The sequence below is a fragment of the Lolium perenne genome, chromosome 7 (genome assembly GCF_019359855.2).
Source record: "Lolium perenne isolate Kyuss_39 chromosome 7, Kyuss_2.0, whole genome shotgun sequence".
NCBI lineage: Eukaryota > Viridiplantae > Streptophyta > Magnoliopsida > Poales > Poaceae > Lolium > Lolium perenne.
Window position 1 is genome coordinate 296406110 of NC_067250.2, and position 16970 is coordinate 296423079.

A 16970-nucleotide genomic window follows, 5' to 3' on the forward strand; every position below is an offset into this window, starting at 1 on the left:
CTTTAGTATGATGCTCCACTTGGTCCTCCAGTTTCTGATGTGGTTGTAGAGCTGAAGAGTGGTCACATGTATGCCAGCGAATGCAAGAACATCAGCATCTACCTTCTTCATCTGCTGCTCTTTGAATCCCATATTGAAACAGACGCCGCTACGGACGAGCTGAACCAACTGATTGAGCATAAACTCTGAAAGCTCAGGTTTCCAAACCATGACTGGTTTGCTTGAAATCATACATTGCTCAACATTGACAGTAGGAGCAGAAAGATCAGGGGATCCCAATGGTATGATCACCTGCATATGATAAACACTAGCAGACCCATGAACGAGGCGGAGAAGCTCTTAGCGGCCGTACATACGAGTGGACGTCGGGGAGGGCCATGGAGATGTGTGCGAACGAGGCGTAGCAGCTCGGAAAATTAAGGGAGCCTTTGGTAGGCTGGGCGAGATTTTTTTGCACGATAGGTTTGGTTGCCTCCACTTGATCGCGTTTTTGCATTGCACGGTTCTTAAAGTACTGTTTTATCTGCATCCGGAGAAACGTCCGAATCAGCAATTTCTCCAAGGCCAGGCCTGTTCTCATGCCTCCTTGGCTCCACTGATGCAACGGTTGCACAACCTGTTGCTTATGCTCACTCTCTCCAACACTATTTCACGCACCCTCTCTTCAAATCAGCACGAACATACCCCGAATCAAAGTAAGTTGTATACCAAAAAGATGTGTGTCGATGATATGAATCAATTCCCACACTCGGTTTCGAGTTTCATCAATCGTAAATAATCAATTTCGTGTATGAAGTTTTGAGCGAATTTCGCCAAATTCGTCGTGCACGTTCAACCGTTTGAAATTTCTTTCGAGGAGTAGGTTCACCTCACCATTCCGCATGACTTATGTTGACAGGTTTTTATTTCGGTATACATACACCGATAGATAAATGACTTGCTAGTATACTGTAATGTGTACGTATGCGTGAGTATAGTTCGGATTACTTTTGCTCAACTTCTCGCCCGCCATCTTCATGAACGGCGACGTGGTGATGATGTTTGAGAAGTGGGAGGTGATAATCCATGGTGGTGGACGCTTGGTGGTCTTCGTCTTCGTGGTCGGCGACGTGTTGATGCTTTTGACTGGCGTGACCGACGGTGTCATGGTGATCTTTGTCTTCGTGTACAGCGACGTGCCCATGCTTGTGACCAGCGTGATCGATGGTGCCATGGTGGTCTTCATCTTCGTGGTCGGCGGCGTGCTTGTGCTTGTGACCGGCGTGACCATGGTGGTCTTCGTCTTCGTGGTCGGCAACTTGGTGATGCGTTTGACCAGCGTGACCGGCGGTGCCATGGCTGACGTGTCGAAGCTTGTGAACGGCGGTGCCATGGTGGTCTTGTGATAGGTGAGGTAAGACACCATGTTACCATATGGGTGAGGTTAGGAAAACCATGCGATAAACCAATCAAAGTGTCACTTGGGTGCCACCCGATGCAATCCAAGCTATCAAACGATGTGCGATTTATGTACCGGAGCTCGTCCAAAATAAGATGGGAGTCTCATCTCACTAGCGCGGAGACGGAACAGCCTCGCTAGGCGCTTGACCACCATGGACGAGATGGATGGCTATCAATATTGTTTCTCCCTCTGCCTCGGACACTAGTTGAGTGTTTATTTATGCGGGGTAGATAGGAGCATAAGGATGTGATAGCAGTTGAAACTTCATATGGACATAGAGCAAAAAACTACAAGTGCAACATTAACTGCCTAGGCTGACTCCCTCATTTTGTTGCGGATCTTTTCGGTACGAACAACATTATAAAACGATATTTGTGGGTAACCCTTCTACGATATGGCCGAGATCGCTACTTAGCTAGGGCTACTCAACATCCACACATACATGCACATTTGCCCTTCTTCCTATTTGAAAGCATTATTATCTACAGCTAGGAATCGAGGCTAATAGTACCAATGTGTATGAACGACCTCTCCCACTATGCCTGACGTGGAATGATAGGCGTAGAACGAGCCGTGTCCATAGAACAACTGGCCATTTGGAACTACTATAGTGTCGGGTGTAACTAGCTCAAGTTACATGATGAGTAACTGAATTCTCGATCCTTCCCAAGCCTAGTTGTAAACCCCAACAAACCGATAATTTGATGCATACTCCCATGCATTGTGTTTTTCAACCCAAACTATACCTAAGTGTTCACATAGATTCTAACTTATATATCATCGCAGCTTAGGTTGGATTTGACGATATTTGTAGTCGCCATCAACGTCATTGAGATAGTTAATTGGATCTGTCCTGTTGACCAAACTTGGGGGTGATGTAATCGATTCTACTTTCATTTAGTTTTTATATGACATTAAAAATGAAAACGTTGAGTGCATAAACCAATATTGTACGATGTTGTGGGGACATAAATATGTAACTAGATGTATATGATTGCTGGTGCTACGTGACATTGCTGACTACTCACAAATTGTACTATGCCGTGTATTCAATCATATACCAAACGGGAGTCACACATATCCAGTGTCACTACAGGAATGGGCCTATACGCCGACGGCCAAACCCTACGCCGAGGGCATTTTATCGGGGCCGTCGGCGTACGGCCTCGCCAGGGCAGCGCCGGAAGCCGACCGTCGGCGTCTAGGTACCGTCGGCGTATAGGCTCCTACGCCGAGGGCCGCCGTCGGCGTCTACCTGGCCCTCGGCGTAGAGGTCTCCATCACCTCCCCTCGCACCCGCACCGTCACCGCCCTCTCACGGCGTCAGACAGACGCCGAGGGCTACCCTCGGCATAGGGCATGGCCACCCTATGCCGACGGCCACCCTCGGCATATAGATTTTTTTTTAATTTTTTCTTTTTTCTCTCTCTCATATTACTTTATATTATGTTTCTATTATTTATTTACTAGTATGCATTATGTAAAAAATGGTTCTATTTTTTAAGAATTCCCTAACCCTAACTCTAACCCTAACCCTAACTCTAACCCTAACCCTAACTCTAGCCCTAACCCTAACCCTAACCCTAGGGTTTCCACATACATTGCTAACGCTAACTCTAACCCTAACTCTAACTCTAACCCTAACCCTAGGGTTTCCACATACATTGCTAACCCTAACTATAACCCTAACCCTTACCCTAGGGGTAGATCTGCGGGGTCCCGCCCTAGGATCTGTATGTGGAAACTCCCGCCACGGCTCAAACGGAGCCTATTTTATGGTAAAGTATGCCCAACCTATGGTTTACATGTACATATGTCCTAAACAAAGAAAACAAGTAAAAAAGTCCATTGGTAAACCCTCGCACGGAGAAAGCTATAGGGGTAGATCTGCGGGGTCCCCGCCCTAGGGTTTTCCAAGATACAGACCATCGGAGCGTCGGAATCGCTGGAAAACTTGCATATGCCCATAACATATGTGTACAATTGTGATGTAAGGTTTGGCTAACCTTGCATGTACCCGGCGTTGACGATTTCCGCATGCATGGGCTAGCACTTGGTAAAATCCAGGATCTGTATGTGGAATGGCCCCAAAACTTGTGTATGTCCACATGGCATGGCATGCACAAAAGTGATACATTTAAGAACTTAGCACCCACACACGAACCGAAACACTTAAAGAACTACACCCACACACAGGAACCAAAACACTTAAAGAACTACACCCACACAGGGACCAAAGCACTTAAAGAACTAGAACCACACACAAACCAAAATATTTAAAGAACTACACCCACACACGAACAAAGCACTTAACACTGGGTCGACGCATGACCCGCTAGACACACGGACTCGACACACACACATATTAATCAGAAGTCGAAATCTTCATCCTCGCTGGGGGTGTCCTCTGAAGCGGTGGTTGTGAGGTTCCACGACCACCGTTCATCATCCTCCCCCCATGTCGACGCCTCTCCTTTGGCGTACTCTGCTTCAACCTCGGCCTTCCTCTGCCGCTTTCCCGCCCTCCTCTCTCTCCTGTACGTCTGCTTGTCCTTCCAGAATGCGCGCTCTGCCTCGACGGCTCCAGGATTGTCTCTGCGCCACTGTGCCATGAACTGCTCGTCCGCCTCGGTGGTATCAATCCGCCGCTGGACAGACCTGTACCGCCGCGCTTCACCATGTGAGCGAAGTAGCGGCTCAGTAGAGAGACTCTGAGCTTCCGTCAGAGACCTGACCTCCGGGAAGTTCATTTCGTGGCGCGGCCGGCCAAACCTCCAAGCCGCAACGTCGTATGCGCGGGCAGCAGCCTCCTTCGTGTAGAAGGTGCCGAGCCACACACGCGTACCACCGGCGGTGATTTCAGCCGCGAAATGTCCCGCAGGCCGCAGGCGAACGCCGATGAAGCCCGTGTTGCTACGGCGACGAGGAGCCATCTCAGCGGCAGCTCAGCTCAGAGGATTTTGTGGTTCTGTTGGATGAGAGAAGCGATGAAGGGAGAAATGTTGCTGGTGCTGTTAGTGGAGAAGACATGGCTATATATAGGCCGACGAGGGGCTGAAACGGCGGGAAAACTTGGCGGGAGAGAATGGGCGGGAAAGGGTGGGCGGGAAAACTTGGCGGGAGAGAATGGGCGGGAAAGGGTGGGCGGGAAAACTTGGCGGGAGAGAATGAGCGGGAAAGGGTGGGCGGGGGAGAAGCAGCGGGAAAGGGTGAGCGGGAAAAAAGGGCGGGAGAGAAGTAGCAGGGCGGAGGGAATGGCCCCAAAACTTGTGTGTGTCCACATGGAATGCACAAAAGTGATTTGAGATGGTTTTATATCCAAGGCTACCCCCCAGGTGTGTCCGGCTTCTCGGACAGGGGGTTCCTACACTTGGGCAGATTCTGCATGTATAGGGGGGAACTCCCTCGTACGTGAACCGGAGAGAAACTTGATATCATATGGGATGATTTTTGTTTCCACATGTACCTATGACCTAACCAAGCTCAAATGGAGGCATATGCCCACCGGGGGACCCCCGATGGGATGCAGTCAAAGGGGTAGACCGCGCGGTCAACAGAACTAGGGTTTCGTCAGAAATCGAGCGTCGGATCTAGGGAATGGCCCCAAAACTTGTGTGTGTCCACATGGAATGCACAAAAGTGATTTGAGATGGTTTTATATCCAAGGCTACCCCCCAGGTGTGTCCGGCTTCTCGGACAGGGGGTTCCTACACTTGGGCAGATTATGCATGTATAGGGGGGAACTCCCTCGGAGTTGAACCGGAGAGAAACTTGATATCATATGGGATGATTTTTGTTTCCACATGTACCTATGACCTAACCAAGCTCAAATGGAGGCATATGCCCACCGGCCCGATGGGATGCAGTCAAAGGGGTAGACCGCGCGGTCAACAGAACTAGGGTTTCGTCAGAAATCGAGCGTCGGATCTAGGGAATGGCCCCAAAACTTGTGTGTGTCCACATGGAATGCACAAAAGTGATTTGAGATGGTTTTATATCCAAGGCTACCCCCCCAGGTGTGTCCGGCTTCTCGGACAGGGGTTCCTACACTTGGGCAGATTCTGCATGTATAGGGGGGAACTCCCTCGTACGTGAACCGGAGAGAAACTTGATATCATATGGGATGATTTTTGTTTCCACATGTACCTATGACCTAACCAAGCTCAAATGGAGGCATATGCCCACCGGGGGACCCCCGATGGGATGCAGTCAAAGGGGTAGACCGCGCGGTCAACAGAACTAGGGTTTCGTCAGAAATCGAGCGTCGGATCTAGGGAATGGCCCCAAAACTTGTGTGTGTCCACATGGAATGCACAAAAGTGATTTGAGATGGTTTTATATCCAAGGCTACCCCCCAGGTGTGTCCGGCTTCTCGGACAGGGGGTTCCTACACTTGGGCAGATTATGCATGTATAGGGGGGAACTCCCTCGGAGTTGAACCGGAGAGAAACTTGATATCATATGGGATGATTTTTGTTTCCACATGTACCTATGACCTAACCAAGCTCAAATGGAGGCATATGCCCACCGGGGGACCCCCGATGGGATGCAGTCAAAGGGGTAGACCGCGCGGTCAACAGAACTAGGGTTTCTTCGGAAATCGAGCGTCGGATCTAGGGAATGGCCCCAAAACTTGTGTGTGTCCACATGGCATGCACAAAATTGATTTGAGATGGTTTTATATCCAAGGCAACCCCCCCAGGTGTGTCCGGCTTCTCGGACAGGGGGGTCCTACACTTAGGCAGATTCTGCATGTATAGGGGGGAACTCCCTCGGAGGTGAACCGGAGAGAAACTTGATATCATATGGGATGATCCTTGTTTCCACATGTACCTATGACCTAACCAAGCTCAAATGGAGGCATATGCCCACCGGGGGACCCCCGATGGGATGCAGTCAAAGGGGTAGACCGCGCGGTCAACAGAACTAGGGTTTCTTCGGAAATCGAGCATCGGATCTAGGGAATGGCCCCAAAACTTGTGTGTGTCCACATGGAATGCACAAAAGTGATTTGAGATGGTTTTATATCCAAGGCTACCCCCCCAGGTGTGTCCGGCTTCTCGGACAGGGGGTTACTACACTTAGGCAGATTCTGCATGTATAGGGGGGAACTCTCTCGGAGGTGAACCGGAGAGAAACTTGAGATCATATGTGATGATCCTTGTTTCCACATGTACCTATGACCTAACCAAGCTCAAATGGAGGCATATGCCCACCGGGGGACCCCCGATGGGATGCAGTCAAAGGGGTAGACCGCGCGGTCAACAGAACTAGGGTTTCATCGGAAATCGAGCATCGGATCTAGGGAAGGGCCCCAAAACTTGTGTGTGTCCACATGGAATGCACAAAAGTGATTTGAGATGGTTTTATATCCAAGGCTACCCCCCCAGGTGTGTCCGGCTTCTCGGACAGGGGGTTCCTACACTTAGGCAGATTCTGCATGTATAGGGGGGAACTCCCTCGGAGGTGAACCGGAGAGAAACTTGGGATCATATGGGATGATCCTTGTTTCCAAATGTACCTATGACCTAACCAAGCTCAAATGGAGGCATATGCCCACCGGGGGACCCCCGATGGGATGCAGTCAAAGGGGTAGACCGCGCGGTCAACAGAACTAGGGTTTCTTCGGAAATCGAGCATCGGATCTAGGGAAGGGCCCCAAAACTTGTGTGTGTCCACATGGAATGCACAAAAGTGATTTGAGATGGTTCTATATCCAAGGCTACCCCCCCAGGTGTGTCCGGCTTCTCGGACAAGGGGTTACTACACTTAGGCAGATTCTCCATGTATAGGGGGGAACTCCCTCGGAGGTGAACCGGAGAGAAACTTGGGATCATATGGGATGATACTAAATGTTCCGATGACCTAACACAACACAAAGGAAGGGAAAACTCCATGGGTCAGCTGTTATCGGAGGCCGGTCAAAGGGGTAGATCTGCGGGGCTCCCAGATTAGGGTTTCGTCTACCGGAGGGAATATTGATGTAAGATAGGGTAATTATTGATACTACATGTTACAATGACCTAACAAAACACAAAGTAAGAGAAAAGTCCATGGGTCAACTGTTTTTGGAGGCCAGTCAAAGGGGTAGATCTGCGGGGCTACCGGATTAGGGTTTCGTCTACCGGAGGAAATATTAAGTTAAGATGGTAATATTTTTTATGCGCATAGCTAGGGAAATGTAGAAGATTAAAACATATTTGTATGGACCTACATTAGCATATTTTATAATATAATTGACACAACACAAAATTTAAATAGAAAATAAATTGAAAAATAAAAAAAGGGGCTATGCCGAGGGCCACCCTCGGCATATAGCCGGCCCTCGGCATAGGGGGGGCGCGCCGGACCTGTTAGCATAGTGCTGGTCGAGCCGGACCAGCACGCTAACCCTAAACGGCCCCCCGCGTGCCCGAGCAGCCCGCCGCCGCCTTCCCCGTGCCCGCCGCCGCCATCCCCGCCCGCCACCGCCACCTTCCCCGCCCGCCGCCACCTTCCCCGCCCGCCGCCACCTGCACCGCACCTCACCGCGCCGCCACCACCTTCCCGCCCGCCCGAGCCCGCGCCCGCCACCTTCCCCGGTCGCCTCCGCACTCGCCGAGCCCGTGCTGCCGCCACCTTCCCCGGCCGCCTCCTCACCGCGCCGCCGCCACCTTCCCCGGCCGCCTCCGCACCCGCACCCGACCGGCCACCTCCGCCCCCGCCCCCGGCCGGCCCGCACTCGACCGGCCACCTCCGCCCCCGCCCCGCACCCGACCGGCCAACTCCGCACCCCGGCCCCCGGCGCCGCTGCCCCCTGCTCACCATGGCTCACAGTGAGTAATCTCACTTTTTTATGCATTTTCTTTTCTTTTCTAGCTATTTAGTATTAGTAAATATAAATAGACATGATTAATGTGTGTCACGAAATAGGGTAGGAAATACAAATAGCATTGACTAATTTTAATTTGTGAAAATTAGGCCCCGTCGTGACCGCTCCGTCGTGACCGCCCCGTCGTGACCGCCTTGTCGTCGTGTTTGTGATTCTCTCCGTCCGCCGAGGGTGAGCTAAAACATCGCCTCCCCTTCTCCGCATTTTCTTATGTCACTAGATTCATTTTCCAAGTCCAGTTGCGTAACCTAGGTGTCACTTCCCGTCCGCGAGCGTTACGCGGATAAATATGCATTAGTGGTCCGCATATTTTGAACCGTAACGCTTGCGGCATTTACGGGACAGTCGGCGGATGCGTAGTTGTCTACGTTTTCCATGTTCTACTCCGGTCCGAGTCAGGATTTCGGCGGCGCCTCCCCGTTGTTCTCCGGATGCACATCCTCTCGGCTTTTTGCCGAGACGTGTATCGGGAGAGCAGCGGGGAGGTGCTGCCGAAATTCTGACTTGGACCGGGGTAGAGCATGGAGAACGTAGCCAACTACGGATCCGGCGGCTGCTAGGAGCCCACCTAGTAGAGATGTAGGTTGATGCATGCGTTTCGCCTGGTAAAATAAATAAAAATATGATGCATTTAATTTCCTATTTGATATAAATGCTATGTCTGTGGTTTGGCTCCCAATAAAGCAGAGGATGGCTGATAATGGATGGATGTACAATGAGCGTGTTAGTGCGACTGAGAAAACAGATGAGTGGACAAGGAAGACCCATTTTCTAGTGAATGAGTTAGCGCGTGGTACAAAGGGGCTGGTTCGGGCACTTTGCCCTTGTGTTCGCTGCGTGAAGCGTCAACGTCGTGGGAAGGATGAAATGTATAGACACCTTCTGCAATATGGGTATATGCATGGGTACGTCACGGAAATCGACTTTGATGAGCGCGAACGTGACAGAGGTGAGGTGATGCGGCAGCGGCTCAATGGCAATGAGTACGATGGAATTAGAGACTTTCTAGATGATCTCGTCCATGCCGATGTCCCGGATTCACCACCTCCAGAACCGGAGGCGCCGCCAGAACCGGATGCGCCGCCAGAACCGGAGGAACCAGAGCCAACCGCGAAGGCCTTCTATGATATGATTGCCGCGGCTAAGAGGCCTCTGTACGAGGGCGCCGCGATTTCTCAGCTCGATGCCATCTCCCAATGTCTAGCCGACAAGACCCGGTACAACACCACCCGTGAGGGCTTTGAAGCAAGTCTGAAAACAACTGGTAACATGTTGCCCAAAGATCATTGTCTGCCTCAAAGCCTGCACGCGACGAGGAGAATGATGAAGGACCTCAACATGGATTATCAAAGGATAGACTGTTGTCCGAAAGGCTGCGTTCTATTTTGGAGACAATATGCGGAGGACAAGTACTGTCCCATCTCAGAAGCAGTCTAGGTATGAAGAGGTAACGGGAAAGGATGGTCAGGTGAGGCAGTCAAGCACCGCAAAGTCGATTCTTCGATATCTCCCATTCATAAAAAGAATCCAGCGGCTTTACATGCACGAGGAGACAGCCAAACAGATGACGTGGCACAAGTATGGGAAGAGATTCGTGGACGAAAACAAGAAGTTGAAGATGGGACATCCATCCGATGGTACGGCATGGAAGAACTTCGATACAAAACACCCGCTTAAGGCAGCCGAGGCTCGGAATGTCAGAATTGCGATAGCAACAGATGGTTTCAATCCATATGGTATGTCGACTGCCAATTACAGTTGCTGGCCCGTGTTTGTTATTCCGCTCAATCTCCCTCCCGGAGTCCTAATGACGAGGAAGACCATGTTTCTGTCGCTGATCATTCCAGGCCCTCATTACCCAGGGAAGAATTTGAGTGTCTACATGCAGCCGATTGTGGAAGATTTGAACCACTCTTGGCACCACGGGACATTGACGTACGACCGAGCATCGAAGACAAACTTCTGCATGAGAGTTTGGTTGCAGTATACCATGCATGACATGCCCGGGTACGCCCTAACATGTGGATGGTGTACGGTGGTAAGTGGCCATGCCTGGTGTGTGCATCGGCTTGAGTTCCTTTGGCTACGTAAGGGTCGCAAGTATGTTGCGTTTGACACGAATCGACAGTTCCTCAAAAGGAGGCATCCGTTTAGAGAAGACAAAAGAACTTCAAGAAGGGCAAAGTTGTGCATGAAAAAAGATGTGCCGAAGTTTGATGGTACACTTGTTGAAGCCGAGCTACGTGCTCTCGTGCCGGCAGCGACGCCAACTGGCCATCAATTTGAGGGATATGGTGTAACGCACAACTGGACTCACGAGGCGGCTTTAACGAAGCTCGAGTATTACAAGGACCTCGAACTTCCCCATAACATCGATGTGATGCACACTGTAAAGAATGTCACGGAGTCCGTCTTTCACACATGCCTGAACATTCCCGGGAAGTCAAAGGATAATGTCAAGGCTAGAGTCGATATTGAGATCCTCTGTGATAGGGAAAAATTACACATGAAGCGTCCTATTGGCCGTCAAAAGAATTGGTTCAAGCCGCATGCCAACTTCTGCCTTGATTCCATCCAAAAGAAGGAGGCATTCAGGTGGCTCAAATACGTCGTGATGTTCCCGGATGGTTATTGCTCGAATATGAGTAAGGGAGTTAATCTTTCGACGGGAAAAGTCACCGGGCTCAAGAGTCACGACTATCATATATGGATTCAGCGGCTCATGCCGGTGATGCTTCGAGGGTATATCCCCGAGAAAGTCTGGCGAGTGATTGCGCAGTTGAGCCATTTCTTCCGCACGCTCTGTGCTAAGCAGATATGTCCCGAGGTTATTGCAAAGCTACAACATACAGTGCCGGAGTTGCTATGCAATTTGGAGATGATATTTCCGCCAGGCTTCTTTACTCCGATGGCACATCTCATTGTGCACCTCGCCAACGAGGCACTCTTGGGTGGTCCGGTGCAGTTTCGTTGGCAGTTCCGTATTGAGAGAGAGTTTAAGTATATTCGACAGATAACTGGAAACAAGGCCAAGATTGAAGCATGCATAGCTGAGGCAATATGCCTTCGGGAGATGGCAGATGCCGCGACAACGTACTATCCCGATGATGTTCCCACTCAGCATAACCCGGTCACTCGTTACAATGTCGACGTGCCCGAGAATGACCCCAAGCTAAAACTATTCCAATTCCCCGGTGGCAAGGCTGGTAAAGGAACAAAATATAAATTGGAGAACGAAGAGAAGGATTGTATAATGCTATATGTGCTTATGAACATGGAGGAAGTGATCCCATTCGTAAGGTAAAATGGTGAACAAATTACTTTGCAGCTAGTAACCTCGTCTCGGTCTAATGCTTATTTTCTCCTTTCAGCAAATTCACGGATGAAATGTGGCCGTATGATGAATTGCCCGTACCCTCGGAGATGGACACTCTACTGAAAGAGGGTGCTCCCGGAATTAATAAAAACTTTGTGACATGGTTCATGGAAAAAGTAATTTCCTCTTACATTGCAACATGTGACTTGTCCCTCTTATTACACGTAACTAATGCACACAACAAATTTGAAATGTTCTTGTAGGGCCGTGAGAGAAACGTTGATATGATAGATGAGTTGAAATGTGTTTCCCAAGGTTGTAGCCGTGAGGTGACCAAGTATGAGAAGTATGATGTGAATGGGTTTCGCTTCCACACATAGACGCACCGTAAGGGCCGTGCGAATCCCAAAACGATAAATACTGGGGTCTTCACCAAAGGAGCCAACAACTTTGATTACTACGGAAGGTTACAAAGTGTATACGAGTTGACATTCAATCGTACGAACGTGCAACTCAATATCGTCGTGTTCAAGTGTCATTGGTTCGACCCAATAGGTGGACAGAGAAGTGATAAGTCCATTGGGTTAGTTGAAGTTAAGCCTTCAACCACCTATAGCGGAGCCGATGTCTTTATTGTGGCTCACCAAGCCAAGCAAGTTTATTATTTGCCCTACCCATGCCAGAAAGCGGAACTCAAGGGTTGGGAAGTCGTCTTCCAGGTATCGCCACATGGTAACCTACCGATTCCCTCTGAGGATGATTACAACAACATTGACCCCGTGACATACGAGGGGATTTTCTATCAAGAGGAACAGGACTTCGGGGAATATATTTTAGAACCGTTTGTTCAAGAAGACCTCGGGAACGATGCAGAAACTCGTGGTGAGTCAGTGGTGGATCTAAAGGACATATCTATGCTCGAGAAGTTACTTGAGGCGAATGACAATTATGATGAGCCTCCACCCGTCGACCCTTCAACTTTGTACTCACAAGATAGTGATAGTGATAGTGGGCCAGAGAAAGAGAAAGAGAAAGAGATGGAGTATGAGAGTGAGCGTGAGAGCGATGATGGCTGGTGAGGGTCTTTTATTCTTAGTATTTATTTGTCAACATGCTTCTTAATTGCATTGTGCCTTTTATTCTTAGTATCTTCATTTTATTATGTCAACATGCTTCTTAATTGCATTGTGCCTTTTATTCTTAGTATATTCATTTTATTATGTCAACATGCTTCTTAATTGCATTGTGCCTTTTATTCTTAGTATCTTCATTTTATTATGTCAACATGCTTCTTAATTGCATTGTGCCTTTTATTCTTAGTATCTTCATATAATATGTCTTTGTGCTTAACTGTTTTATTCTTCTCAATGCAGGTGACTGGACAATATGAGCAGCGGCAAGGCAGACTCCGAGAGCTTGCTTAAGACGCTGGCGCAGGTGAAGAGGAATATTCCTAGACCCACTAGACGGAGTGATCGAGCCCCGGTGCAAAATCCGCGTTACGCCGATGGTACCGATGGAGGACGAGGACGAGGAGGACGAGGTGGAGGTCGAGGACGAGGACGAGGAGGACGAGGTGGAGGACGAGGTGGCGGCGGGGTACACATGGACTTTGACGAGCCACCCTCCGCTTCTGGCGACGTGGCTCCTGAGTTGTACCTTGAGGGTCCGTCTAGTGGGGAGGTGGAGATGGAGACGGAGTCTACACACGAGTCGGACTCTAGGGCTGAGTTGGAGGTCATGGAGGGTGAAGGTGTGCCGAAGCCCTTGAAGCTTCGTGGAGAAGCTAGAGTCCCCGATGCGAGGAAGGAGCCGAAGACCCATGATGACAAGGCCCTTATCATTCCTTCGAGCGATGAGTAAGTGTACTACTTCAGAAATTTCGAACATGTATTTTCATCTTGGGCATAATAAACAATTTGGCATGTGTACTAATGTGTGATTTATTTGCAAGAATCGGACATGGGATGCCAAGCCCCCGCATGCCTAACAGCTTGCTTGGGGCTCGATTAAGAAGTTCTGGCCCGGCAGATACACTCCCCTTAGCACGGTCCCCGGTGGCCCGACGAAGCTAGCCACTACTTGGGCGGACTATGAGGATGCCCTCGCCGTAGGCTTCGCGACACCGCTGAGGCTGTGACCACCAAGTTCTGGGTAAGGCATATATTTCTCGAGCACCGTTCATAGTTGATGACCCTAATGTGCTAACTCATGACTTTCACAACTGATTTATGCATGATTGAAGTGCTTCTATCGTGTGGACCCGGAGCATGACACGCAGGCGCGTCTCACTTTGCGTGGCGCTTGCGAGAGGTTGACACCGCAGCAGTGGTACAACCAAAAGTTCACCAGCGCTAGTGCCTTCTGGGCTAACAAGGGTAAGAGGGTCAAGAAGGAGTACTATGTTGGTAACGAGCCTACGGAGGAATGGGCAATGACCATTGAGGAGTACATGTCGGTGAGTAAAATGTCAATGAGATTCTACATTGCTGCTAAGTTTTCATTGAATTATCTTGAGCTGAGTATTGCGTTTTCAGGTTTGTCCCGAGTGGGCCGAGCAGCATAGGGAGGCATGGGAGGAGCTGATTAGGGCGAGGTGGCTCAGGCAGGACGAGGAGTTTGCAGCCGTGTCGAGGCGTAACATGGAGAACCGAGGCACCGGTGGCACACACTGCGCGGGAAACCGCGACTACACCCGCTTCAAGGGGAAAAAGGTATGTATATACATGGAACGACCTTCATTCATTTCCCGCCATGTCTCATTTGTGGTACGCTTAACTTTTCTTTTCGCGATGCAGGTGGCCGAGGCACCACCCGGGGTGGTGCTTCATGATGCCCAGATATATGACATGATGCGGACGGCGAAGCCCAATCCCGCATTGCCTCAGCCACAGTACTACGGCAATGCCAAGGCCGCCAAGGAGGACTACTGCGACATGGTCAAGTCTCGTCACCCCGAGGTGGATGACCCCTTGAGCATTCCGGTCGACGAGGAGTCGTTGGTCCTGTCGGGGCACGGGCGTCCGCATGGCCGTTTCCCTTGGCTGAATAAGGCGGTCAAGCCTACCCACTCCACGAGCTACACGCGCCTCAAGCATACCCTCACCGCCGACAGCCCCCAGCCTCGTCCACGGCCTGCTCGTCCACCCGCCTACGATGTAAGTTTCCTCATTTTCATCCTCTTTCCGGTTTTCCTTCCTACATGGCTAAGTGTTTACGAGATTCATTGTTTCTGAAATTGTAGCCTGACTTCGAGGCGGCCTTCGAAGCCTGCAATGAAGCGTATCAGCAGGCCGCTGCCCAGTGGAATAGGCAGAATACGGCCTATATGACGTATATATCAGTAAGTCTGAATCTTCCTTCTCGCGCAAGTAGATGACAAGTCTCAGTTTGATGCTTTATTTCTGCAAAGCCTAACTTGTAACCTATCTTGCAGGAAATGATGATCTCTATGTCTACTGGTACACCGCCACCGGCTCGAGTTACCGTGGCGGGGGACATGCCTATCATGCCATCGAGGGCAGCTTTCGCTGCGACTTACTACGGATCCACACCGGAGGTAAGTTCTTTGCCAAACCGGTAGTTACCACTTTCCTTTGCCTCGCAAGTTGCTAACATGTAGGGAACACGTAGGGAACGGGCTGGTCCGGGAACCAGGCATCGCCGGGTGGGCGCGAGGTCACACCGGTTCATGAAGGTGGTCGGTCTCCTGGGATTTCATGCTATTTATGTGAATTATGGTGATTTTGGATGAATTATGGTACATTTGGTTGATTTTGGATGAATTTGGTCGATTTTGGATGAATTTGGTCGATTATATGATATTTATGTGAATTTGGTCGAATTTGGTCGATTATATGAACTGGATTGCATTGCAACTGGAACTGGAAAAAAAAAAATGGCAGGCTCCTATGCCGAGGGTAATGCCGTCGGCATAGACCGTGACATAGGGCCATATGGTCAGGTCTATGCCGAGGGGGTTGCCCTCGGCGTAGCCCGACGCGCCAGGTGCTGCCGCGTGTCCACGGTGGCACTGCATGGGGCATGCATACGCCGAGGGGGTTGCCCTCGGCATAGCCTCTGGCTAGGGTGCGCCTCCGTGCGCCACGTCGCCTCTCCCGTCTCTCTACGCCGAGGGGTTGGGCCGTCGGCGTCTCTGGCCGCTCCGTTAACGTCGACGGCGCGCCGCCACGCTACGCCGACGGCGTCAACGCCGAGGGGCTTCTTCACCGTCGGCATAGAGCCAGGACGCCGAGGGTTAGCTCTACGCCGACGGCCCACCTACCAATGCCGAGGGACCCAGACGCCGAGGCGACACGCCGAGGGCTGCCGTCGGCGTAGCCTACGCCGAGGGCAAGGCGTGGCTACGCCGAGGGCAGCCGGCCGTCGGCGTAGAGTAACATTCCTGTAGTGTGTATAATTGAAGAATATGAAATATGTAAGCCCAGAAGCCATTCTTTGTCTTTCGAAATTGTTTATAGTACTAATATATAAGAAAACATTTAACATAATGAATTATGTGAATAGCATACATAGTAGCAATGTGTGATGTATGTGCTTCGAGGCTTTCCATGAGGGCATCTCCAACGGGGAGACCCAAATGCAAAAAAATCGTCCGTTTGGGTCTTTTCGGACAAAACTTGCTCCCAACGGGGCAACCCAACTTAAAAACAGACAGGTGCAGCGTCCGGCCTGACCCAAAACTGGCGTAAATTTGGGAGACTTTTGGGGCGAGCCGGACGAACGCGGGCGTCCACTGTATCCGCCTGTGTCCGCGTCCTAGCCCATCTGACAGTGACACAAAATACAACCACATGCGCCCCCACCCTTCTCTCTCCTCCGTTCGCCTTTTCCCATGGAAACCGTCCTCGCTCCTAGCCGGAATCGATCTCGCCTAACCATGCTCCGCCGCCAGCCTCGCCTGAAGGCCCCCGCCGCCGCTGCCTCCTTTTTTTCAGCCCTATTGGAAGTCACCGGAGTTGAAACGAGTGCCGCCGGCCTCGACGCCGCCGAGCAAGACGAAGACGGGGCGGAGCTCGCCGGGCCGGGCCGGGGACGAAGCTCGCCATACGTGCCTCGTAGGGGCGCGACGGGGACGGAGCTCGCCGTGGCTGGCTGCACCGCTGGCTGCCTGTGAAGAGGTTGCTGCAGAGGAACGGTCCGCTGAAGCGAAACGAGCGGAGGAAAGTCACGACGGGCACGTGCAGCTCGGTGGCGCGGGAGCAGTCGACGACGGTGAGCGTCCTGAGGTTGCCGACCCCGACGGCGGTGAAGTCGATGGGACGGAGGTGGCGGCAGTAGCGGAGGTCGAGCTCGCAGAGGCATGGGCAGGCGGCGATGAC

The 16970-nt window shown here is 51.0% G+C and overlaps 1 protein-coding gene across 1 annotated transcript; it reads left to right on the forward strand.

Moving 5' to 3' along the window:
• Positions 1-318: 318 nt before the first annotated feature.
• LOC127316476 (uncharacterized) lies at positions 319-15238 on the forward strand. Its single transcript, XM_071824371.1, has 8 exons — positions 319-348; positions 978-1232; positions 7862-8256; positions 13743-13782; positions 13874-14086; positions 14166-14786; positions 14873-14971; positions 15065-15238. Exons 1-8 carry the CDS (start codon positions 319-321, stop codon positions 15209-15211), a joined length of 1800 nt encoding a protein of 599 aa, XP_071680472.1. The 3' UTR covers positions 15212-15238.
• The last annotated feature ends 1732 nt before the right edge of the window (positions 15239-16970 follow it).

Coding starts and splice junctions, on each gene's coding strand:
- LOC127316476 (XM_071824371.1), top strand. CDS start 319: ATGAACGAGGCGGAGAAGCTCTTAGCGGCC. Junction 14,787..14,872: donor CTCGTCCACCCGCCTACGAT/GTAAGTTTCCTC, acceptor CTGAAATTGTAG/CCTGACTTCGAGGCGGCCTT. Junction 14,972..15,064: donor CCTATATGACGTATATATCA/GTAAGTCTGAAT, acceptor CCTATCTTGCAG/GAAATGATGATCTCTATGTC.